We start from the raw sequence: 27342 nt of genomic DNA on the forward strand, positions 1-27342 counted from the left end.
TGTTCAGGATGCTAAATAATAAATGTGTTGAGAAGAGAGAGCATGTCTTCAATTTATTTTGAATTGCACAGCACCTAGCCAAATAAGCACCCAGTAAATACTTCTTGATTGGTAGCTAAATTCTCTATTGGCATAAAGCTATTTCAATCCTGTTCTGAGCAGTAAGGTATTCCTCTCAGTTAAAAGCAAAACTCCATTTACATTGTGAAACTGACTAAAGGGAACTGTATTTAAGATGGAGTCAGGAGGCCAGAAGGGCCAGCTCTTATGCCCTACCACTCCTAATGGACTACACACCCAACTGCAAGAGAGGCACCTTGCATTCCCAACAGGAAGAACCTATACTTTGCTACCCCAGCAAGAGGAAGATTTTCTCTTTGCTGCAACAGCCCCGCCAATGAGAAGCAGTCACAACTCACTAAAGAAAAGCCACTACAGTTGAAGCTCCCAGTTTACTCCAATGGACTTTTTGATTATAGCAGTCCTTCCCAATTCCGCCTCCCACCTTTGCTCTATAAAAAAACAGCCCTCTCTCCTGTGTATGGTTTTGCCATAGCAAAATGTCCCAAATTATAATTATCTGCTATTCCCGAAAGAATCCATTTGCTGATAAAATAGCTGACAGTTTTGGGGCACCTGGATGACTCAGTCAGTTAAGCGTCCGACTTGGGCTCAGGTCATGATCTTGCACTCTGTTGAGTTCGAGCCCCGCCTCAGGCTCTGTGCTGACAGCTCAGAGCCTGGAGCCCACTTCGGATTCTGTGTCTCCCTCTCTCTCTGTCCCTCCCCCCACTGCTTGCACTCTGTCTCTCTCTCTCTCTCTCAAAAATAAATAAACGTTAAAAAAAAAAAACTTATAAAAAATAACCGACAGTTTTATTTTTCAGGTTAACCGAATGTGTTAATCAGTAATACATCATCTCATCAAAAAAGCAATTTAACTCTAGGGGAGCTGCTTACTTATAAGCCAATGGCTGAAATACTGGAAACACTGTGTGCTGCATTCTATATAGGAATTTATTTTTTCTACAATGAATAAGGCTCGATTTTCAATTAGAAGCATTCAAACAGCAACTCTTAACCTATACTGCAAACAACAGTAGATTCCACAACACTGAATTTGAAGTTCAGAGTCCTTGGTCAGTAATCCAGTATTTAGTACTAGCTTCTTGTTTTAAGGTTGTTGGTTAGTTAAGTGATGATTCCAATTTTGGAGATAAAGTTTCAATGTGAACTTTAGTAAGACAACCATAAAAATACCTGAGGTGTAAAGTTACTAGAAAATAAGATTATCCCTTATATTTAAAAAAGCTTTGCAGATTTTTATTTGAAGCCTATTGTTTGAAAACCCAGTCTCAGCAATAATATCTCATAATCTTCATATCCCAGTATTTCCCCTCTTTCAATGAATAATATTTTCCCATTTAAGTCTTTCAAGGCATTTAGGAAATTAAGAATTTCCCAAGCTTGTCCTCTTACTAGCTTCAGAGACATTAAAGAATTAAACTTTTAATATCAGCTACTCATTCATTGTCTCCTTTCTCACTGAGCCCATCCATCAGTGGGTCAAAAGTTCTCAGAAGTACTAAAGATAATTAAGAAAAATGCATTTTTAGGGTTCAAAACAAGGTTACATAGAAGCAAGAACAAGGAAGAATTTCAAAAGTCTTCCTCAGCATTTAGTGTACGTGATTTCTTGAGAGTCTTCAATTTATCAATGGCAGAAGTTACAGAAATCTCTCCATGAATTTTGTTGTCTCTGGTTCGAACATTTACAGCATTATTCGTCTTTTCCTTTTCTCCAACCACTGTGGAAAAGAAAGGGAAATAAACCTATTTTAAATAAATGATATAATAAATATTAAGTCAACAGTCACATGACACATCTTATTGAGTTCTTCTTCAGTATTAATCACTAATTATCAGTCTAATGACCATGAGGTCATCGTCTGATAGTAAACCCTTCAAAGAGGAATGACTTCTAACCCCTTCTCCTTATTGTCCACTTGCAAGAACATATATTGTGGTCTTAGGGTACAAATCAGAACAGGGAGATCTTACAGACCCCCTGACTCCATATGGCATCTGGGGAGGCACCAGACCCATGCCCAACCAGACAACCAGAATTTTCAGAAATGTAGGTAAAAATAATTTCTCTCTAGTGCCCCTTAGTGGGATGATGCCAGAATCTGCTGGCATGTTTCTTGTCATGTAGAAGGAAGAAATAGGTCACCAGTTAAGGGGAATAAAGTAGATATTCAAGAAAAACATAAAGACCCAGAGCAAAGTAAGGGCCAGAAATGAAGAGATTTAGTTGACCAGCTTGCTCCAATTAGTCTTCTAATGGTTTGGCTATTTAATTCTACCTTCCATGTCATGAGGTACTTCATTACACTTCCAAATAAATTCTGTCTTTGTCTAAGTCATTGTGAGAGTTCTGTCACCAGAAGGAGACTGACTGAAACATCACAATACCTAATACACAAATACTTTCAATGACAAATGGCTGATAGGACAACACTATGTGTATTTACTTTACCTTCTACAGAATCTTTCAACTTGAGATAACAGTATCATGCCTGGAGGAATACGGTATCAGTTTCTCTTGATTTCTGACTCATTTTAAAGTCAAAATTTTAGATGCTCATCCAAGTACTCATATGCCTTCAGGACACTTTTTCACTTAAATTCTTTTCTTTTGATATCTTAAATTTGGACTCTCTCCCACTCATTAGTTTAATCCCAAAGATTTGTAATAAATCAGAAAAGCAAAGGAGAATATTTGAGGCCTGTCACATGGCTGACACACAAAGAGCGTAATTCTACTGATGCAATCATTTTCACGTTTTTTTTTTTTTTTGTTGTTGTTGGTTTGCGATATTAACTACTGCTAGTAATACTAACAAATAACCAAGAACACCATGGACTGTTCTTGGTGCATACGTAACAATCAAATTGTCTTAATCACATAGTTATACCATACTCATGTAGTTATACTATATTCACACAGTTATACCATTTTGTTTTTCAGAATTAGAGTGAAAAAACAAGCATTTGATAAAATTTAAACTTAAGTTACCCAAAATGAAATTATACTGAGCCAGCTGCGCATTTCGTATTTTCTTATTTAGTGTACAACTATGATCTAAGTCAACGTCAGCCATGAATCCTTCTTCAAAAAATGCATTGGATACCTACAAGAAAATGAAACACTTTCATTATTACAATATTTGTGGTAGCCAGCCTCCGAGAGGACCCACGGGATCCTCGCGTTTTGCATTCACACCTTGCGTCACCTCTTCCACCTTGTACCAGGTTGCTCGATGTGACCACAGAGAAGGGCAGAAGTGAGGGTGTGTCACTTTGGAGATTAAAAGACTTCAGCTCCCACGTCTTTAACATCACTCCCTCTGGGGAAACCAGCTGCCATGTTGGGAGGACATTCAGGAAACCTTTGGAAAAGCCCATGTGGTGAGGAACTGAAGCCTCCAACAATGATGTGATTGAGCCACAAGGCTGCAGCCCTGGCTGGCTGATAGCACCACTGGCATCCTTGTGAGGGGCACTGAGCCAAAATCACCCAGTGAAGCTGCTCCCAGGTTCTGACTCTCAGAAACTATGAGATAATAAATGTTGTCTCAGGCTGCTAAGGTTTGGAGTTAACTTATGTGGCAATAGATAACATAAGTATCTTCCTTAACAGAGCCATGTGGAAAAGAATAATTTAAGTATGAGAGATGTATTAAAATCCCAATTTCTTGGGGTGCCTGGGTGGCTTGGTTGAGCATCTGACTCTTGATTTCAGCTCAGATCATGATCTCATGGTCATGAGATTGAGCCCCGAGTCAGGATCTGTGCTGGGCATGTAGCCCGCTTAAGATTCTCTCTTCCTCTGCCCCTCCCCCCACCCCACGTGCTCACCCTCTGTCTCTCTCAAAAACACAAAAATAATAAAATCCCAATCTCAAAAACATTAAGAAATAAAATAGTTTTAATCCAGCCACACAGACATGATTCAGATGTTACTTTCAATTACTGAAAATGTGGGTAGTTAAAGTAATGTATTAGTTATGCAGTATTTTAAGGTATGAATAATATTCCAAGTCAATAACCTTCACAGACTACATGCCGAGATTATTATGTACTTTATATTGTCTCTGATTTTACCTGAAGTGCATAGTTTTCACAAGTTGGCCCCACAGGGATGACCATTACCTGACGAGGAGATAGCCAGAAAGGCCTGAAAAATATATAAAATATATATTTTCAAAATCTAATGATGATCATCTATTATGTGATTTAAAAAATAACCAAAGATTTTCTTTATAAGTAAGACTTCACGAGAGAGCAGATTCAGTAGAGTGATATGAAAGTAAACTAAACCATACAGAGAGCTAAAAAGGAACAGCATAGACAAGAGGAGAAGCTAGGGATTATGGTAGGACAGGGAGGGAAGAACAGGGGAGCAGCTGGGAGGAAGGACTAACCATCACTTATTGTACCACTGGGCAACTGCACTCCCAGGCCCTCACCCAAGAGAAATGGAAACATGTTCACCCAGAAACCTTCCCACTAATGTTCATGGCAATTTTGCTTAGAATAGCCCCAAACTGGAAACACTCCAAATTTCTTTCAGTGGATGAATGGTCACATGGTTCACATGGTTCCACACCATGGAACACTACCAGCAATAAAAGGGGACCAACCACTGATACTTGAAACAAGTTGGATGGATCTCAAGGGAACTCCAGTGCATGAATAAAGCCAACCCCACATGTTTGCACACTGTATGATTCTATTTATGTAACATTCTTGGAATGACAAAATCATGGAGATTTTGGAGAACAGATGAGTGGCTGTCACAGGATGATGAAGGGGGTGGGGGAGAAGGTATGGAACAATAAATTGGTAGCACAAGGAATCCTCATAAATAACAGAATTGTCTTATATCTTGACTGATGCTGGGTACCCTGATAAAATTTTATAGAACTAAACACACACATACACAGAAATGCACATAAACTGGGAAGACCTAAATAACTAAATAAGGCTGGTGGACTGCATCAAAGTCAATTTCCTGGTCATGATACTGTACAGTTTTGTAAGATGTTACCATTGGGGAAACTGGGGAAAGGGTATGCTGGACCTTTCTTATTACTTCTTACCACTACCTATAAATCTATAATGATCTCAAAGTGAAATAAAAATATATATATTATACATATATGTGTATGTGTATGTGTACATATATATATACACACACACACATATATATACACGTATATACGTGTGTGTGTGTGTGTGTATATATATATGTATATAGGAAGTTGGGTATAAGTATTGTTGGGTTTTTTTAAATTTTTTTTAACATTTATTTATTTTTGAGACAGGGAGAGACAGCATGAACGGGGGAGGGTCAGAAAGAGAGGGAGACACAGAATCTGAAACAGGCTCCAGGCTCTGAGCTGTCAGCACAGAGCCCGACGCAGGGCTCGAACCCACGGACCGCGAGATCATGACCTGAGCCGAAGTCAGATGCTTAACCGACTGAGCCACCCAGGTGCCCCTAAGTATTGTTTATTGTGGGAAATATTTCTTCATCAGTATTTTGTTTGAAGGTGAAAGTAAGTGCAGTGGGGACTATTAGCCGGTGGCACTTTATGAACATACACATTTATATATTTATTCTTAAATTACAAAAGCAAAGTAACATGTATGATAAAGCAATAATAATACACATGATAAAACACAGAAAGACAGCTCTGTCCCCACCCCATCCCCAGGGGAGCCACATTTTAACCATTGCTATTGTGAGATCTTGGGGAGGTTTTCACCGCAACTCTGGCACATGTCTTGAACTCTTGACTGATGAGCTGAAGAGCCTGTGCCCTGAGTCTGGGCAATGCAGGACAGCACACTGAGTGCATGGCACCATCTCCTGATTCCACTAGTTCTTTTCACCACCACTACTTGAGAGCAAGACACCACCATCTCCCACCTACATTAAAACTATTTAAAACAATCAACTGGAAAGAAATATCGACATGTTAACTCATACTTAGGTAGCGTGGATACTCATATCTATGTTTTTGGCTTATCTGTAACTTCAACAGCTTGGACACCCCATGATACCTGAGTACATTTCTCTAAGGTCACAAATAAAACCTCAGGGATATATACAGACTCTGGCTTCCCAGGACCTTTGGATGAGCCGTCTGCTTGGAGAATTTCCCACCTTGTATTGCCTGCTCAGAAATTTGCTTTCCCAGCTTCCCTAGACATGTTAGAGTCCAGGCCTGTGACCTGGCATGTGCAGGCATGGCATGTTGATTTGGGACAGAGTGGCACATGGAGGGAGGTACTATAGGGAATCAGTTCTGGCAGGGGTGATGCAGAGACATGGAGCTTTGGGAGGGACCTGAGGCAGTGACGCCAGCAGTAGCATCCAGGGCCCAGTGTCAATGGTGGGAGCTGCAGGGACTGTGCCCAGCGACAGCAGAACAGGACTAAAATAGAACTAAGCTCTAACAGCAGATCTCAATTTCTTTTTTTTTTTTAAGTTTACTTATTTTTGAGAGAGAGAGAGAGAGAGAGAGAGAGAGAGCGTGGAGGAGGTGCAGATAGAAGGGGACTGAGGATCCAAAGTGGGCTCTGCACTGAGAGTAGAGAGCTGGATGTGGGGCTTGAACTCATGAATTGTGAGACCATAACCTGAGCTGAAGTCAGATGCTTAACTGACTGATCCACCCAGGTGCCCCTAATTTCTTAAACATAGATGGGAGGCAAAGATGTCCCATGTGGTTGCTGGGCTGTAGCATTTCCACATGCCATAGGACATGCCATCACAAGACATGTCGTCTGCCAGCTGGTGCCTTGACTGCTGATATGGCAATTCCCTAGTAGCGAATCCCACAATTCAGCTCAGTGACTTACTTCTTTTGCTAAAAAATTACTTCCATGGTCAGAAGGATTATTGTGTTTCTGACAGTCAAGGCTCAGTAAGTATTTATATGGTGCTGTTGTCAGAGGTATGGCAGGAAAGAAGAGCTAAGCAAAATCCAGAGTTGGTATCTTTGCCAGCAAGGAGAAGTCACTGGTCCTTGCATGATGAAAAGGATCCAGAAAGCTGACTTTTCCCCTGGGTTATGGTTCCATACCGGCGATCAGGATTGATCACTACTGATGGCAGATTGAATCCTCGGAAGAGGCATAGCCAGACGGAACTTGGTGAGGCTCATGTTGTTGAACCCATATCCCCTAGTGGCCGCTTCATTCATGAACCACTGAGTGGTCACTAGGGGAAGATGGAAGCTGATGGTAACCACAGAATGGGTCCTCCTATATTTGAATATTAAACTCCTCAGGTTTGGACTGGGCACCACCAACTTCATGGCCTATTCTGAGCAAATATCCACATTCCTCTCCCCTAAATCTACTTGTCATCTATTTTCCAATCCAATTACTTCTAAGTCTCTGAGCTTGTGGCCAGAGCAGTAACCAGAGCCCATGCATCAGTGGAAATCTACACCTCTGGCCATTTTTCCTTCCAGAGGAAGAGGACTAAGAGATGTACCACTCAAATTCCTGCACTTGAGGGCATTTCCCTTCCACATGTCATCCCTAAGTGGCACCGTGCTACAGTAGCTGTCTGGCCTTATTAGGTTTGTGCCAAAGTATTGTTCAGAGCCATTTGTGAACCAGGTTTAAATGTTTTTCTTCTAACGTTGACTGGGCGCCCCCATTAGGTAAACAACATGGACTGAAGGAGGGATGGTCGTACAGCAAGAGGTGGTACTCTCAGTGTCCAGATGCAACTAGATCTTTGAAGGGCTTGGAATTGATAAAGATAACTCTTTAATTGTACCGAGTTCCCAAAAAGGCAAATGATGCAGTTTTAAGTCATTGTGCCTTTGTTTTCTTTGTTTTGGTTTCCTGATCTGGAAGATTCAATAAGAATTGATTATTTGCTGTTTGGATACTTGCTAATTATAAGGCAGGAGCCACCATTTTTTTCATAGTAATCTTATCTTGTTAGACATGATATTTAAGAATAAAAGGCGCCTGAGTAGCTCAGTCGGTTAAGTGTCTGACTCTTGGTTTCAGTTCAGGTCATGATCTCACGGTTTTGTGACTTCGAGCCCTGTGTCTCAGGCTCTGTGCTGGCAGTGCGGAGCCTGCTTGGGATTCTCTCTTCCTCTCTCTCTGCTCCTACCCCCTCACAATCTCTGCCTCTCGCAAAATAAATAAACTTTTTAAAAAAAGAATAATAGACATATAGCTTTTTTCTCCATATCACTTACCATTTCCCCCCATAGTTTTCTGAGAGAATGGCTATCATTCTTTCCACTGATCCCAAAATGGCTTGATGAATGATCACAGGGTTCTTCTTATCATCTCCATCCTTACTAAAAATGAAAATTATACATTTATGTATTTTCTTAAGATTCAGTAATAACTTTATCTTCTTATCTTATATTTATTTTATTTTATTTTATTTATTTTTTTTTAATATATGAAATTTACTGTCAAATTGGTTTCCATACAACACCCAGTGCTCATCCCAAAAGGTGCCCTCCTCAATACCCATCACCCACCCTGCCCTCCCTCCCACCCTGCCCTCCCTCCCACCCCCCATCAACCCTCAGTTTGTTCTCAGTTTTTAACAGTCTCTAATGCTTTGGCTCTCTCCCACTCTAACCTCTTTTTTTTTTTTTTTTTTTTTTTTTCCTTCCCCTCCCCCATGGGTTTCTGTTATGTTTCTCAGGATCCACATAAGAGTGAAACCATATGGTATCTGTCTTTCTCTGTATGGCTTATTTCACTTAGCATCACACTCTCCAGTTCCATCCATGTTGCTACAAAAGGCCATATTTCATTTTTTCTCATTGCCACGTAGTATTCCATTGTGTATATAAACCACAATTTCTTTATCCATTCATCAGTTGATGGACATTTAGGCTCTTTCCATAATTTGGCTATTGTTGAGAGTGCCGCTATAAACATTGGGGTACAGGTGCCCCTATGCATCAGTACTCCTGTATCCCTTGGATAAATTCCTAGCAGTGCTATTGCTGGGTCATAGGGTAGGTCTATTTTTAATTTTCTGAGGAACCTCCACACTGCTTTCCAGAGCGGCTGCACCAATTTGCATTCCCACCAACAGTGCAAGAGGGTTCCTGTTTCTCCACATCCTCTCCAGCATCTATAGTCTCCTGATTTCTTCATTTTGGCCACTCTGACTGGCGTGAGGTGGTATCTGAGTGTGGTTTTGATTTGTATTTCCCTGATAAGGAGCGATGTTGAACATCTTTTCATGTGCCTGTTGGCCATCCGGATGTCTTCTTTAGAGAAGTGTCTATTCATGTTTTCTGCCCATTTCTTCACTGGGTTATTTGTTTTTCGGGTGTGGAGTTTGATGAGCTCTTTATAGATTTTGGATACTAGCCCTTTGTCCGATGTGTCATTTGCAAATATCTTTTCCCATTCCGTTGGTTGCCTTTTCGTTTTGTTGGTTGTTTCCTTTGCTGTGCAGAAGCTTTTTATCTTCATAAGGTCCCAGTAATTCACTTTTGCTTTTAATTCCCTTGCCTTTGGGGATGTGCCGAGTAAGAGATTGCTACGGCTGAGGTCAGAGAGGTCTTTTCCTGCTTTCTCCTCTAAGGTTTTGATGGTTTCCTGTCTCACATTCAGGTCCTTTATCCATTTTGAGTTTATTTTTGTGAATGGTGTGAGAAAGTGGTCTAGTTTCAACCTTCTGCATGTTGCTGTCCAGTTCTCCCAGCACCATTTGTTAAAGAGACTGTCTTTTTTCCATTGGATGTTCTTTCCTGCTTTGTCAAAGATGAGTTGGCCATACGTTTGTGGGTCTAGTTCTGGGGTTTCTATTCTATTCCATTGGTCTATGTGTCTGTTTTTATGCCAATACCATGCTGTCTTGATGATGACAGCTTTGTAGTAGAGGCTAAAGTCTGGGATTGTGATGCCTCCTGCTTTGGTCTTCTTCTTCAAAATTACTTTGGCTATTCGGGGCCTTTTGTGGTTCCATATGAATTTTAGGATTGCTTGTTCTAGTTTCGAGAAGAATGCTGGTGCAATTTTGATTGGGATTGCATTGAATGTGTAGATAGCTTTGGGTAGTATTGACATTTTGACAATATTTATTCTTCCAATCCATGAGCAGGGAATGTCTTTCCATTTCTTTATATCTTCTTCAATTACCTGCATAAGCTTTCTATAGTTTTCAGCATACAGATCTTTTACATCTTTGGTTAGATTTATTCCTAGGTATTTTATGCTTCTTGGTGCAATTGTGAATGGGATCAGTTTCTTCATTTGTCTTTCTGTTTCTTCATTGTTAGTGTATAAGAATGCAACTGATTTCTGCACGTTGATTTTGTATCCTGCAACTTTGCTGAATTCATGTATCAGTTCTAGCAGACTTTTGGTGGAGTCTATCGGATTTTCCATGTATAATATCATGTCATCTGCAAAAAGCGAAAGCTTGACTTCATCTTTGCCAATTTTGATGCCTTTGATTTCCTTTTGTTGTCTGATTGCTGATGCTAGAACTTCCAGCACTATATTAAACAGCAGCGGTGACAGTGGGCATCCCTGTCGTGTTCCTGATCTCAGGGAAAAAGCTCTCAGTTTTTCCCCGTTGAGGATGATGTTAGCTGTGGGCTTTTCATAAATGGCCTTTATGATCTTTAAGTATGTTCCTTCTATCCCGACTTTCTCAAGGGTTTTTATTAAGAAAGGGTGCTGGATTTTGTCAAAGGCCTTTTCTGCATCGATTGACAGGATCATATAGTTCTTCTCTTTTTTTTTGTTAATGTGATGTATCACGTTGATCGATTTGCGAATGTTGAACCAGCCCTGCATCCCAGGAATGAATCCCACTTGATCATGGTGAATAATTCTTTTTATATGCTGTTGAATTCGATTTGCTAGTATCTTATTAAGAATTTTTGCATCCATATTCATCAGGGATATTGGCCTGTAGTTCTTTTTTACTGGGTCTCTGTCTGGTTTAGGAATCAAAGTAATACTGGCTTCATAGAGTGAGTCTGGAAGTTTTCCTTCCCTTTCTATTTCTTGGAATAGCTTGAGAAGGATAGGTATTATCTCTGCTTTAAATGTCTGGTAGAACTCCCCTGGGAAGCCATCTGGTCCTGGACTCTTATTTGTTGGGAGATTTTTGATAACCGATTCAATTTCTTCGCTGGTTATGGGTCTGTTCAAGCTTTCTATTTCCTCCTGATTGAGTTTTGGAAGAGTGTGGGTGTTTAGAAATTTGTCCATTTCTTCCAGGTTGTCCAATTTGCTGGCATATAATTTTTCATAGTATTCCCTGATAATTGTTTGTATCTCTGAGGGATTGGTTGTAATCATTCCATTTTCATTCATGATTTTATCTATTTGGGTCATCTCCCTTTTCTTTTTGAGAAGCCTGGCTAGAGGTTTGTCAATTTTGTTTATTTTTTCAAAAAACCAACTCTTGGTTTCGTTGATCTGCTCTACAGTTTTTTTAGATTCTATATTGTTTATTTCTGCTCTGATCTTTATTATTTCTCTTCTTCTGCTGGGTTTAGGCTGCCTTTGCTGTTCTGCTTCTATTTCCTTTAGGTGTGCTGTTAGATTTTGTATTTGGGATTTTTCTTGTTTCTTGAGATAGGCCTGGATTGCAATGTATTTTCCTCTCAGGACTGCCTTCGCTGCATCCCAAAGCGTTTGGATTGTTGTATTTTCATTTTCGTTTGTTTCCATATATGTTTTAATTTCTTCTCTAATTGCCTGGTTGACCCACTCATTCGTTAGTAGGGTGTTCTTTAACCTCCATGCTTTTGGAGGTTTTCCAGACTTTTTCCTGTGGTTGATTTCAAGCTTCATAGCATTGTGGTCTGAAAGTATGCATGGTATAATTTCAATTCTTGTAAACTTATGAAGGGCTGTTTTGTGACCCAGTATATGATCTATCTTGGAGAATGTTCCATGTGCACTCGAGAAGAAAGTATATTCTGTTGCTTTGGGATGCAGAGTTCTAAATATATCTGTCAAGTCCATCTGATCCAATGTATCATTCAGGGCCCTTGTTTCTTTATTGACTGTGTGTCTAGATGATCTATCCATTTCTGTAAGTGGGGTGTTAAAGTCCCCTGCAATGACCACATTCTTATCAATAAGGTTGCTTATGTTTATGAGTAATTGTTTTATATATCTGGGGGCTCGGGTATTTGGCGCATAGACATTTATAATAGTTAGCTCTTCCTGGTGGATAGACCCTGTGATTATTATATAATGCCCTTCTTCATCTCTTGTTACGGCCTTTAATTTAAAGTCTAGTTTGTCTGATATAAGTATGGCTACTCCAGCTTTCTTTTGGCTTCCAGGAGCATGATAAATAGTTCTCCATCCCCTCACTCTCAATCTAAAGGTGTCCTCAGATCTAAAATGAGTCTCTTGTAGACAGCAAATAGATGGGTCTTGTTTTTTTATCCATTCTGATACCCTATGTCTTTTGGTTGGCGCATTTAATCCATTTACATTCAGTGTTATTATAGAAAGATATGGGTTTAGAGTCATTGTGATGTCTGTATGTTTTATGCTTGTAGTGATGTCTCTGGTACTTTGTCTCACAGGATCCCCCTTAGGATCTCTTGTAGGGCTGGTTTCGTGGTGACAAATTCCTTCAGTTTTTGTTTGTTTGGGAAGACCTTTATCTCTCCTTCTATTCTAAATGACAGACTTGCTGGATAAAGGATTCTCGGCTGCATATTTTTTCTGTTTAGCACACTGTAGATATCGTGCCAAGCCTTTCTGGCCTGCCAAGTTTCAAAGGAGAGATCAGTCACGAGTCTTATAGGTCTCCCTTTATATGTGAGGGCACGTTTATCCCTTGCTGCTTTCAGAATTTTCTCTTTATCCTTGTATTTTGTCAGTTTCACTATGATATGTCGTGCAGAAGATCGATTCAAGTTACGTCTGAAGGGAGTTCTCTGTGCCTCTTGGATTTCAATGCCTTTTTCCTTCCCCAGTTCAGGGACGTTCTCAGCTATAATTTGTTCAAGTACCCCTTCAGCACCCTTCCCTCTCTCTTCCTCCTCTGGGATACCAATTATGCGTATATTATTTTTTTTTAGTGTATCACTTAGTTCTCTAATTTTCCCCTCATACTCCTGGATTTTTTTATCTCTCTTTCTTTCAGCTTCCTCTTTCTCCATAACTTTATCTTCTAGTTCACCTATTCTCTCCTCTGCCTCTTCAAGCCGAGCCATCGTGGATTCCATTTTGTTTTGCAATTCGTTTAAAGCGTTTTTCAACTCCTCGTGACTGTTCCTTAGTCCCTCGATCTTTGTGGCAAGAGATTCTCTGCTGTCCTGTATACTGTTTTCAAGCCCAGCGATTAATTTTATGACTATTATTCTAAATTCACTTTCTGTTATATTATTTAAATCCTTTTTGATCAGTTCATTAGCTGTTGTTATTTCCTGGAGATTCTTCTGAGGGGAATTCTTCCGTTTGGTCATTTTGGAGAGTCCCTGGCGTGGTGAGGACCTGCAGTGCACTTCCCCTGTGCTGTGGTGTATAACTGGAGTTAGTGGGCGGGGCCGCAGTCCAACCCGATGTCTGCCCCCAGCCCACTGCTGGGGCCACAGTCAGACTGGTGTGTGCCTTCTCTTCCCCTCTCCTAGGGGCGGGATTCACTGTGGGGTGGCGTGTCCCATCTGGGCTACTTGCACACTGCCAGGCTTGTGTTGCTGGGGATCTGGCGTATTAGCTGGGGTGGGTAGGCAAGGTGCACGGGGGCTGGAGGGGCAGGCTTAGCTCGCTTCTCCTTAGGTGATCCACTTCAGGAGGGGCCCTGTGGCAGCGGGAGGGAGTCAGATCCGCTGCCGGAGGTTTGGCTCCGCAGAAGCACAGAGTTGGGTGTTTGCGCGGAGGAGCGAGCAAGTTCCCTGGCAAGAACTGGTTCCCTTTGGGATTTTGGCTGGGGGATGGGCGGGGGAGATGGCGCTGGCGCCTTTGTTCCCCGCCAAGCTGAGCTCTGCCGTCCGGGGGCTCAGCAGCTCTTCCTCCCTTTGTCCTCCAGCCTTCCCGCTTTCCGAGCAGAGCTGTTAACTTATGACCTCCCAGACGCTAAGTCGCGCTTGCTGTCGGAACACAGTCTGTCCGGCCCCTCCGCTTTTGGCAGCCAGACTCGGGGGCTCTGCTTGGCCGGCGAGCCGCCCCTCCGCCCCGGCTCCCTCCCGCCAGTCCGTGGAGCGCGCACCGCCTCGCCGCCCTTCCTACCCTCTTCCGTGGGCCTCTAGTCTGCGCTTGACTCCGGAGACTCCCTTCTGCTAATCCTCTGGCGGTTTTCTGGGTTCTTTAGGCAGGTGTAGGTGGAATCTAAGTGATCGGCAGGACGCGCTGTGAGCCCCGCGTCCTCCTACGCCGCCATCTTCCCTTATCTTATATTTAAAAGTTATTTTCCTGAACTAGGTAAAACAACAATTTCCTCATAAATCATCTTTAAGCCTATAATGTGCCACTTATTAGAAATAATAATACAAACCAAAGGGAAATGAAGTACATTATGTAGGAAAAAGCAAAATTATAATAGATCACTATTTCCATTATAAGTCAACTTATTATTTTTATTCTAAACTACTGGCTGATATCAGTTTACAAGCAATCTTGCAAATCATAATTTTTAAAAATTAACTTGATTTTGAACCATGGCTTACTCCACCAGTACTATATTGAACAGTTGTCAAAGACACTGAAGAAATAAGGAAAATGGATTTCTACAGTTGACATATTATATATAGACCTGAAAGACACCACCAAAAACCTGCTAGAACTGATAATATTAATAGTAAAAGCTGATAATATATTTAGTAAAGTCACAGGATACAAAATCAATGTACAGATATCTGTTGCATTTCTATACATCAATAATGAAGCAGCAGAAAGAGAAATTAAGGTATCAGCCCCATTTACAATTGCATCAAAAACAATAAGATACCTAAGAATAAACTTAACCAAAGAGGTGAAAGACCTGTACTCTTAAAACTATAAAATACTGATGAAAGAAACTGAAGAAGACACAAAGAAATGCAAAGACATTCCACGATCATGGATTGGAAGAACAAATACTGTTCTTCCAAAGCAGTCTGCACATTTAATGCACTCTCTGTCAAAATGCCAACAGGCTTTTTCACAGAGCTAGAAAAACAATCCTAAAATTGTATGGAACCACAAAAGACCCTGAATAGCCAATGCAATCTTGAAAAAGAAAAGCAAAGCCAGTGGCATCACAGTTCCAGACTTTAAGTTTTATCACAAAACTGTAATATTCAAAACAGTATGGTACTGGCACAAAAATAGACACACAGATTAACAGAACATAACAGAAAACCCAGAAATGAGCCCACAATTATATGGTCAATTAATTTTCAACAAAGCTGGAAATAACATCCAATGGGAAAAAGACAGTCTTTTCAACAAATGGTATTGGGAAAACTGGACAGCTACATGCAAAAGAGTGAAACTGGACTGCTTTCTTACACTATACACAAAAATAAATTCAAAACAGATTAAAAACCTAAATGTGAGACCTGAAACCATAAAAATCCTAGAAGGGAACACAGTCAGTAACTTCTGTGACATTGGTATTAGACTTTTTACTAGATAGGTCTCCTGTGGCAAGGGAAATGAAAGCAAAAATAAAGTATTGGGACAACATCAAAATAAAAAGCTTCTACACAGTGAAAGAAACAATCAACAAAACTACAAGACAACCTACAGAATGAGAGAAGATATTTGTAAATGACATATCCAATAAAGGGTTAGTACCCAAAATATATAAAGAACTTCTAAAACTCAACACAAAAAACTCCCCAAATAATCCAGTTTAAAAATGGGCAGAAGACATGAATGGGCATTTTTCCAAAAGAAGACATCCAGATGGCAAACAGATACATAAAAAGATGCTCAACATCACTTACTATCAAGGAAATGCAAATCAAAACTACAATGAGATATCACCTCACACCTGTCAGAATGGGTAAAATCAATAACACAGGAAACAATTGGTGTTGGTGATGCGGAGAAAAGGGAACCCTCTTGTACTGTTGGTGGGAATGAAAACTAGTACAGCCACTCTGGCAAACAGTACGGAGTTTCTTCAAAAAGGTAAAAATAGAACTACTCTACAATCCAGCAATCAGACTACTAGGTATTTACCCCAAAAAGACAAAAATAACTAATTCAAAGGGATACATGCAACCTGACATTTACAGCAGCATTACCTACAATAGCCAAATTATGGAAACAGCCCAAGTGTCCATCAATCAATGAATGGATAAAGAAAAAAAAAAATCACACAATAGAATATTATTCATCCATAAAAAAGAATGAAATCTTGCCATTTGCAATGACATGGATGGAGCTGGAGAGTATTATGCTAAGCAAAATAAGTCAGTCAGAGAAAGACAAATGCCATATGATTTCACTCATATGCAGAATTTAAAAAACAAAACAAATGAACAAAGGTGGGGGAAAGAGAGAGAGGCAAATCAAGAAACATACTCTCAACTATAGAGAACAAACTGATGGTTACCAGAAGGAAGAGTGTGGATGGGTTAAATAGGTGAGGGGGATTGAGGGCACTTGTGACGAGCACCAGGTGTATGGAAGTGTTGAATCACCATATTGTATACCTGAAGTTAATATTACATTTATGTTAATTAACTGGACTTTAAAACTTAAAAAATAATTTTAAAAAATGAGTATATTGCAGATATACTACTAGACATTCACTAGCCTGTATATTAATGTTTATTTTTATATTGCTAATATTCAAATGACAAATAATTAGCATATTAGTACTACATTATTTATCATATTCAATTACTCACCTAACATATGTAAGATTAAATCTCATTGGTAGTTGGAAGTCCAGCTGAATTGTAGCACATTGATGGTATCTTCCAATAGCATCCTTGATTTTTATATCAATCTGTAAATTAAATGGTGTTTACTTAAAGACAGCTTTTACTTTTCCTTTAAATTTTACTCTTTTTGAGGCATAGGGTCTACTTACTTTAGGGCCATAAAATGCTCCATCTCCAGGGTTCATCTTCCATGGTTTTCCAAATTCCACCAAGCTGTTTTGGAGTTGCTATTTTTTTTTTTTTTTTAAAGAAGAGAACATTTAAAACTTCCATTTCATTGTACATTTTTTTTGGCCACATAGCTCAAAAAAGTAAGTTATTGCAAATTTTAATTATATTCTATTTTAGCTCAACATATATTTATTGGGCATGTTTTATATACAATAAACTACTGAGCAAGGACTACATAAAGACGATTAAGTTGGTACTTGCTCTTATACACACTGTTAACTGGGAAAATTAAAAGATAATGTACTAAGTTGTTCCAGGCAAGTGTTTAGGGAGGGATTACTTCACCCTCCTGCCAGTGCAGCCCACCCCGCCCACACACTTCCCAGCTCTTTGTAGGTGAGTCCTCCACACATTAAAAGGCATGAAAGCTTTAATCTTTCTCCTTCATCCGCTCTGTGTTTAGGTGGATAAAAAGGCCAAAGGAAAGGGCCTTCCACTGGTGTCTTGCTTTTCTTCTACCTCCATATGTGTGGCTGGGGACAGGCATCCTTTATGATTTATGCAGAGGTGGGAGCAGGAGGCCCACTTGGATCTTCAGCCTGACACATATGTTCTTTCACTGTAGCTTGTAGTGAAGACCCTCAGTACTTATGGGTGATTGGGTATACATGTAAGTATTAATAAAAGTGTCTTTGGGTCTTCTGGATATTCCCTATGCCAGCCTCCTTGAGAAGCACCTGTGCATTCCTAAGTCCCTGCCCAGCATACCACCAAACCACTACCCAAAGTCCTGTCAACACCTTGAGATATTGGTGCCCATGAAGGGGGTAACATCTGGGAGTAAAATGCTGCTGAGAGAAGTCAAAGCAGTGGTGATGCTGGGGGGCTAAAGCCAGAGTAATCAACAAAGCTGACTCCTGGGGTCCCAGCAGGCTTCCCCAGGATCTCAGTCAGAGTGCATCAGGAGCTGGTCTTGGCTGAGATCCCAGGAGGCTCCCTCAAGGGCCTGATCCTACCACAGCAGCTTGCATTCTACTTTGGACTGGAGAGGGATACCACCACAGACGCACTTCACAGGCTGGCAAGCCAGCCTCAGCCTTACTCTGTTTCTGAAAGGAGAACAGACACTGGAATATCCTCCCAGAAAAAATGAGGCCCTGCTACAGCAGGCAACTAAGTGATGGGGAGAAGTTAGGGAGCTCCCAGGGAGGAGAAAGAAAGGCCAGGTTTTGGGGAAGAGCATAAAGCAGGTGGCACTGATCCTCGGTGAGCCTCTGAGGACACAGTAATCATAAGGCCTGACAGGAATAGCCAAGGCTAAGAAAGCTTTCTGTTTATGCAAGGTATGGGAGGGAGTGTCTGTCTGAGAGGAGACTGAACCATTGTAATTCACATATGTGGACACTGACTGCACCCTGGCAGAGGAAAAATCAAGATCTCCTTCTCTCTCTTGATGGCTCTCTATTCTCCTTTTCCAGGTAAACCAAGTCTCTGGCTCCCGATACACTGTGGTATGGTGCTGGGCTCTGCACATACTGATTTGTTTGGAACTGTGATGTGGGCTTGTAATGTTCTTAAGGATCTTAATGACCCTGGAAACTCTGGAAAAGTGGGATGCAGGAGAGATCTGGAGTGGTTCTAGCTCCCCGGAGCTTGTAGATTTACATAAGTTCCAGTAGCAGAGGCCAGACCAGGTCTGCTGAAGCATCAGCCCAGACTCCCTTCAGACTTATCTGAGTGGGAACTCTACAGCTGAATTTAGGTTAAATTAAAAATTTGGAGATAGAACATTCAATTCCCATTTCTTTTGGATTTTAATTTCCACAAGAAAAAGTTGATTTCCTTTAGGTCACAGATTTCTTGATGAAACTTAATAGGAAGCAGGACTCACATCATTTAAATCTAGGATATTTTTTGCTCCTGACATTTTGGTTATTTGGGCAAGCTTTCATCTGATGGTCATGCTATATAGCTCCCTAGTGATCTTTGCTGCGTTCCATAACTACACACAATCTGAGACAGAAAATAAGGTAATGGTGAATTGCTGACCCAGGAACAATTTGGCCTTGGGGCTGACTTAACTAATGTCTCTTTCAAAGCATTTTAGAGACTTCTGAAGACAAATATATATATGAATATATATATAAGTATATATTCATCTCACTGATTCCCAGATCAGGGGTAGACATCATGAGAGAAATTCCCCCAGAGTGGAAGGATTCTCATCTCCTAAGGGAACAATCAGTCAGCTAAAAGAGCAAAACAATGGTGGAACTGCCCACCCATTCTCCCTGTGCCAGGCCCACACCTGGTCCATCCACCTTTTAGCCCCCTGCACTCCATGAATGGAGTGATGATGATGATGATACTACTACTATTAATAAAACGAACATCTAACATTTACTGAACACCTACATGTGGCTGGCACTATGACAAACTTCTCATATAAATTATTTCACTTAAGCCCATCATAACCTTATGAAGTAGGTATTATCACCATTATCATCATCATCATCATAATCATCATCACCATTTCACAGACCTTAATGCTTCAAGATTTCTATAATTTACTCATGGAGCTAACCTCTGAAACTAGGCAAAAAAGGGTCCAGAGCCAAGCTTTGTGGCCTCATTTCCTCTTCCTACTTCCATGTGGCTAGGCAGGTAAACTGAGTCAGCATCCTGGGGCAGGGTGTCTAATTTGACTTTCTTCCTCCATGCAAAAGACATGGAAAAAGGTCTATTTAGGATGGGCATGGGGCAGTGGGGAGAAGAAGGGTCTAATCAGATCTCATGCCTAAAATGCTTCTACCCAGTCTCTGCCTGCCTCAGTGCCTAATAGAAAACTAATTGTTACACTATCATACAGTGCTCCTCTGATTCTTATTCCTTAAAGATTTGTGTGATAAGCATTTATGAGTATTCCATGAAGAGGTGGACCAAAAGGCTGGTCAGGGATTAGGCATTCCTGGGGTGTCTGGCCATAATACCATATTCATTTCTAGTAAAATCTGACACAGGAGATACACTATAGCCCTTTCAAGTTTGGTGAGAAAAAATAAGCTGCATGGTGAGCTCCTTAATCTTTGTTTTCCAAAGCTGAGACGTGATATGTGAGTCTCTGGGTGCCTCTCGACAGAGGACGGCACTAGAGGCTGTGACTTTGCAGGGGATTCAAGCATTGGGTGTGTGCATCTACATCTATGAGTCACACTAAGATGGACCAACAAGCAATAGCTTAAAATAAGCTGCACACACACCAAGAGTGCCTGCAAAGCAGAGGATTCCTTTAAAAACACGGGAAACTGGTATTAGTGACTGACATTGAAAGAGCACAAATAAAAAGTGTTTGAAGCAAACGTGAGGTATTGTTATTATCACTGTTACAAAGAAAACTGGACAATCTTCATATCCTGTAACTTCCAATTTAAACATTTCTGTTGCAAAGCACTGTCACCTCCTCATGCAGGGTACCTGCAGAAACTCGGGTGGTTTCCATGCTCACGTAAATGAAGGGGCACACTTTGTCTCTCCCTACCTTTTCAGCTTCATCCCATATCTCTACTTCTCCTAGGAAGTTTTCAGGCCTTGTTGACAAATTTAATTCAAAGGAGAAGCCAAATGTTGAGTAAACAGATTGCAAAAACTGCAAACACCCCTTTATTTCTTCTTCAATCTGAAATGAGAGCAAATGACATGTTCTAACTAGTTAACACCAAATCAAATCAATTTCTGGCATTTAAAAGAATTCTCCATGTCAGATAGAAATAAGGAATGTTTTTACTACACAGCTAATGACACTGTTTTGGTTGTTCATCCATTCCTTACTCAAATACTCAAAAAATGTCCACCACACTCCAGGCGTGACCAGGCAACCAGCAGCTCCCAGTCCAGACAAGGCTACCTCACCATGAGCAATGCCACACAAAAGGGGGAAGAGTGGCTGTACAGAAGGAGTGATAGCCAAGCTGCTGCGACAACAGGATAAGTAAGAGTTCTCCATGGAAAGCGAGGGGAGGAGCTTCTGGAGCAGAGGAAATGCGAAGAATGAGGGCCTACAGGAGAGAGGGGCAGGCTAGGGCAGGGCAGCTCCAGGAAGCTGCTGTGGGACCACGTTGTGTATGAGACGGAAGAGCGGCACAGAAGGGAAGTTGGTAGGTGATCAGTCTAGGGGCAGACAGGGACCAGAGAAAATTAAGGATCTTCAAAGTCAGGGTAGTGTCTGCACTTTTTACCCTGAGAGCAATGGGAAACCAACGAAGGGCTCTTCAGCAAGAGACACACACAATCCCATCAGTTCCTTTCATGGGAAGTGGACTGGCAAGACTAGAAGCCAGGCACATTGGGAAGCTGGCAGGGTCATTTAGGAGGGAGATGATGGTAGTTTGAACCAAAGAGAAGCAGCTGGAATGCAAGGAATTTGTGCCAAGTGCTGGAAATTCAGGAATGGATGAACAAAATTATTCAGGAATTAACAATACATTTAGGGAGAGCTATCAATAGGGCTTATGGTTAATTGGACATGAGGAGTAAAAAGTAAAGGGCACCTGGATTCCTGGCCTGGGCAGTGGACAGGACGTTGGTGCATCCGCTGAATGAGTGACCAGGGAAGGGTGAGGCAGTGGTGTGAAGGCAAAAGCGGGGACTGATTTTACACATGGCAAATGTGAGGATGCTTGTGATGGCCAGGGAGACATGTCTACCAGGCCCTGTCAGATTGAGATCTGGAGCTCCAGAGGGACAGCTGAGATGCAGGTGAAACTGGCAGCTAGCTGAGCCTACGAAGTAACTGAGGCCCCAGAGAGTGTGGTGAGATCAGAGCTAGGGGCTGTGAGGGTGTGGGGAAAGGAGGGCACATTTAAATGCAAACGGGATAGCTGCCCCCAAAACCAGACACATTTAGGAGAGAGGAGACAGGCAAGGATCTGCGTTTTGTCACTATGGATCAGTTTGAATTTTTCAGATGTTTTATCCATGGAATCATGCAGTAGATGCTCTATTTTTGTCTGGCTTTTTTTCACTCAGAATAATTATTTGGAGATAGATACACTTGTGTTATAAGTATCAATAAATCATTCCTTTTTTTTTTTTTAAGTTTATTGATTTATTTTGAGAGAGACAGAGAGAGAGAGGGAGGGAATATCCCAAGCAGGCTCTGTTGTCAGCACAGAGCCCAATGCAGGGCTGAATCTCAGGAACAATGAGACAATGACCTGAGCCAAAATCAAGAGCCAGATGCTTAACTGACTGAGTCACCCAGGTGCCCCTACATCATTCCTTCTTGTTTAGTAGTTTTCCATTGTACCACAGTTTCTTTTTATTTCCACCTGTTATTGGGCATTAGGGTTATTCCTATATTGTGGCTATTTCAGATAAAGCTACAATAAATGTTTGTGCTCAAGTCTTTGTAGGGATGTGTGCTTTCTTTTTCTCTTGGGGAAAAAAAAAAGGAGTGAGATGGTTGGGTCATACAGGAGGTGTGCATTTAACTTTTTTTTTTTTTTTAATTTTTTTTTTAACGTTTATTTATTTTTGAGACAGAAAGAGACAGAGCATGAACGGGGGAGGAGCAGAGAGAGAGGGAGACACAGAATCGGAAGCAGGCTCCAGGCTCTGGGCCATCAGCCCAGACCCCGACGCGGGGCTCGAACTCACGGACCGTGAGATCGTGACCTGAGCTGAAGTCGGACACTCAACCGACTGAGCCACCCAGGCGCCCCATAACTTTTTAAGAAACTAGTGAACTGTTTTTTTTTTTTTTTTGTTTTTTGTTTTGTTTTTTTTTTTTTTTTTTCAACGTTTTTTTATTTATTTGTGGGACAGAGAGAGACAGAGCATGAACGGGGGAGGGACAGAGAGAGAGGGAGACACAGAATCGGAAACAGGCTCCAGGCTCTGAGCCATCAGCCCAGAGCCTGACGCGGGGCTCGAACTCACGGACCGTGAGATCGTGACCTGGCTGAAGTCGGACGCTTAACCGACTGCGCCACCCAGGCGCCCCAGTGAACTGTTTTTGAAAGTGATTGTACCATTTTACATTCCTATGAATAGGCCTGTCATATGGTGGATTACATTGACAGGTGTTGTGACACTGAATCAGCCTCACATCCCTGGAGGCTAAACCTCAACTGCTCATGATGTGGAATTATTTTTATATATTGTTGAATTCTATTTGCTAATATTATGTTAAGGGCTTTTACATCTGTATCCATGTGGGATACTGGTCTGTAGTTTTGTCTGGTTTTGGTATTGGTTAAAAGTAGCTTCATAAAATTAACCAGGAAGTATTTTCTCTTCTATTTCAGAACAGAGTATACAGAATTGGTACTAATTCTTCTTTAAATGTTCAATAGCATTCAGTGAAAAAATCTGAGCCTAGAGATTTCTTTTGGGGAAGTTTTAAAATTATAAATTCAATTTCTTTAATAGTGACAAAGCTTTTCAAATGATCTATTTCTATCAGGTGATTTTATGGTAGTTGGTACTTTTTAAGCAGTAAGCTCATTTGAACTATGTTGTCGAGCTGATTTATGTAGAGTAGTTTATTACATTCATTTATTATGCTTTTGATGTCTTCAAGGTCTTTAGTGATATCCCCTATTGATTCCTGATGCTCGTAATTTCTGTCTTCCCAGTTTTTTTCTCTCTTTGTCTTGAAGGAAGTTTGCCAATTTTGTTAATCTTTTAAAAAAAAGTTTTTAACTCATTAATTTTTCCATTGTTTTTCTGTTTTCAATTTCATTGATTTCTGCTCTTGTCTTTATTGATTTCTTCCTTCTTATTATTTTGGGTTTATTTTGCCCTTCCTTTTTTCTAGGTCTTGCAGTGGGAGTCTAGATATTGATTTGAGACTTTTCTTCTTTTATAATACATGTATTTAATGCTATTAACTTTTTAGTACTGCTTTTGCTGTGCCCCACAAATTTTGAAATTATATTTCCATTTTAATAGATTATTTTAACCATCTACATTTAATATAATATGTTAGGACTTAAGTTTGTCTTTTTTGTTGTTTATATTGTTTCCTTCTTGTACTGTCTTATTATTCATTTTTCTTTTCTTTTTCCTGCCTTTCTATCATCTAATTTAGTATTTTTTAGAATTCCATTTTTATTTATCTATTTTTAGCATATATCTATCTGTGTATATTTTTCCCCCAGTGGTTTCTCTAGATATTACATAACAGTTTACTGATGTCATCATTTTATCACTTCAAGTACAGAAATCTTACATCCCTTTACTCCATTTATAGTATAATTTTCTTAGATGTTTCTTCATATATATGCTGAGAACCATATCAGACAGTGTTATAATCTTTGCTTCAACCATCAAGCATAATTTAGAAACCTCAAAAGGCAAAGGGAAATATATTTATCTTTCTTAGAGTACTTCCTGGAGCCATTATTTTAAGGTAGGTTTTGATTTCCCCTTCATTCCTGAAGGATATTTTTTATGGATACAGAATTCTGGGTTGACAGTTCTTTCAGCATTTAAAAAGTGTTGTTCACTTCCTTCTAACATCCATGGTTTTTGATAAAAAATTTCCTCTTGTGCAAAAAAAATTTTTCTTAAAGATAATGTTGATCTCTCTCCCATTGCTTTCAAACATTTTCTTTATCATTAGTTTTCAGAAATTTGGCTATGATGTGCCCTGGTGTGGATTTCTTTGGGTTTATCCTTTTGGGAGTTTTCTCAGCTTCCTGAATCTGTAGGCTTATGTCTTTTGCCAAAGTTGGAAGTTTCAGCCATTATGTCTTTGAGTACATTTCACCTACATCCTTATTCCCCTCTTCTTCCAGAACTCTGGTAACATAAATATTAGGCATTTTGTTTTAGTTCCACCAGTCTCTGAAATTTTGTCCATTTTTATTTCAGCCTCTTCTCTTTGTTGTTCAAACTAGGTAATTTCCATGATTGTCTTCAAGTTCACGGATTTTTTTTTCTCTGTCCCCTCTATTCTGCTCATGAATCCATCTACTATTTTATTTCAGTTATTATATTTTTCACTTCTAAGATTTCCATTTGGTTCTTCTTTAGATCTCTTATTTCTTTCCTGAGATTTTCTATTTCTTTTTTGAAACTTTTTTTTTCATTTGTTTCAAGTGTGTCTGTAATTGCTTGCTAAGGCATTCTTATGATGGCTCCTTTAAATGAGATATTTTAGTAAGATAATGCTAATATCCTTGTCATCTCCACATTAGTGTTCATAGATTGTCCATTTTCATTAAGTTGAGATTTTCCTAGTTCTTGGCATGATGTTTGACTTTTGATTTATAAAATTTAAAGTTTGGGCAGTATAAGACCTTTAATTTTATTTAAACCTTCTGTTTTAGCTGGCTTCCACAGACTTCACTCCAACTAGAGGATGAAATACTTCCTGGTTACTGCAAAGTGGGAATAGATGGTCTAGGTTTCCCACTGGGGGGCCATGACTGCTGGTGACAGTAGGATTTCTGGTACTCCACTAGGTTTCCTCTGATAACACCTTGTCAGGGAGGAGTATCTTGTTACTGTGGCCATTACTGACCACATTGAGTTCGTGGCCTCATTACTGTGGGGTGGTAGTAAAAGTCCTATCTTTCCACTAGACCTTCCCTGACACCACTCAAGCAGGGAGGCACCTTGTTACTGCCAGATGAGGGTGGAAGTCTATGCCCACATGATACTCCACTGATACTATAAGGTATGTGGGAGGTCTTTGTTAACGTCCAGCAAGAATGTGAAGAATAGGTATTATTTTTTCTTCCAGTGCTTGGTAGAATTCACCAGTGATTCCATAATGGCTTGAAGTTTTCTTTGTGCAAAGGCTGTTCAGTTCCAATTCAACTTCTTTAATAGACACAGGGCTAGTCAGATTATCTACTTCTTGAATGAAGTTTGGTAGTTTGTCTTTCAAGGAAATTTGTCCATTTTATCTAAGTTGTCAAATTTACTGGTATAAAATTGTTCATAATATTGACTTGGTATTCTTTTACTATCTATAGAACCTGAAATAATGCCATGTCTCTCATTTCTAGTATTTTTAATTTGTACCTTCTCTTTTTCTTCTGATCAGTCTAAAAGTTTATAAATTTTATTGATCTTCTCTGAGAAATAGACTTTGGTTTTTACTGATATTTTCATTGTTTTTCTTTTTTTATACTTCACTGATTTCTGTGTTATTTTCTAATATTTACTTCTGATGTAATTTGGGATTTTTTGTTTTTTTTTTTTTTTTTTAGTTTATTAAGTGGAAGCTGATGTCATTGATATACACATTTCTGATATAGACATTTAGTGCTACAAATGTCCCTCCAAGTATCATTTTAATGGCATCCCATAAATTTTGATGTATTGTATTTCATTTCATTTGATATATAATACTTTCTAATTTCCTCTTTGATCTCTTCTTTGATCCATGTATTATTTAGAAGTGTGTTATTTACTTTCTAAATATTTGAGGATTTTCCAGATAGCTCTCTGTTACTGATGTCTACTTTAATTCTCCCGTGACCAGAGAACATATTTTGTGTGAATTGAATCCCTTTAAATTTGTTGAGAATTTATTAAGTCCCAGAATATGGTCTATCTTGGTAATTTGTGTGCACTTTCAAAGAATGTATACTCTGCTGTTATTGGTTGAAGTGTTCTATGAATGTCAATTAAGTCAAATCATTTGATAGTGGCCTTTTTCATGACAATTTTTATTTGAAGTGACCTGAAAACCTGAAAAAGTAAACTCTCACTTCTACACAATGTTGAAAAACAAACAAAAAACCACAAAATTCTACCAAATCCCTTAAAATATTTCACTTAGTGTATTTAAGTTAATAAAACTGGAGGAAACTTTAAAGAAAAAAATAATACATTTCATGACTAGAGATTACTGATCTGTTACCCAAATTAGAGGATCACAAAATGTTAGATCTGAAGGACACTTCAGAGACAAGACCAAAGATCTTATTTTACAGCAACTCTGAAACTAAGAGATGTGTCCAAGGCAACACACTGAATTTATGCCAACCATGCTTCATCCTGTATTACTGTTTACCTGCTCTACTGTGCAGAAGATGTGGGCATCATCCTGCTGGAAGCGTCTAACTCGAGTCAAGCCACTTAAAGTTCCCGACAATTCATTCCTATGAAGAACTCCAAAATCAGCAAATCTTATAGGCATTTCCCTCCATGATCGTGGACGATGGGCAAACATTAAACTAGAAAAGATGCAACGACACATAGCTTGTACTTAGCACAG

General features: G+C 39.9%; 1 protein-coding gene across 1 annotated transcript in view; it reads right to left on the reverse strand.

The window, feature by feature from the left end:
- Positions 1-854: 854 nt before the first annotated feature.
- The window catches only part of TARS3 (threonyl-tRNA synthetase 3), a 69325-nt gene continuing 42837 nt past the window's right edge, over positions 855-27342 (reverse strand). The window contains exons 12-19 of the mRNA XM_060617836.3: positions 27139-27301; positions 20647-20784; positions 17087-17164; positions 16902-17002; positions 8301-8405; positions 4168-4240; positions 3080-3194; positions 855-1808 (exon numbers count right to left, since the gene is read on the reverse strand). Coding sequence (XP_060473819.2) covers positions 1660-1808; positions 3080-3194; positions 4168-4240; positions 8301-8405; positions 16902-17002; positions 17087-17164; positions 20647-20784; positions 27139-27301 — 922 coding nt within the window. The 3' untranslated portion in view covers positions 855-1659. The remainder of the gene's footprint in view (positions 1809-3079; positions 3195-4167; positions 4241-8300; positions 8406-16901; positions 17003-17086; positions 17165-20646; positions 20785-27138; positions 27302-27342) is intronic.

This window comes from Panthera onca, chromosome B3 (assembly GCF_046562875.1).
Source record: "Panthera onca isolate mPanOnc1 chromosome B3, mPanOnc1 haplotype 2, whole genome shotgun sequence".
In the NCBI taxonomy this organism is placed as follows: domain Eukaryota; kingdom Metazoa; phylum Chordata; class Mammalia; order Carnivora; family Felidae; genus Panthera; species Panthera onca.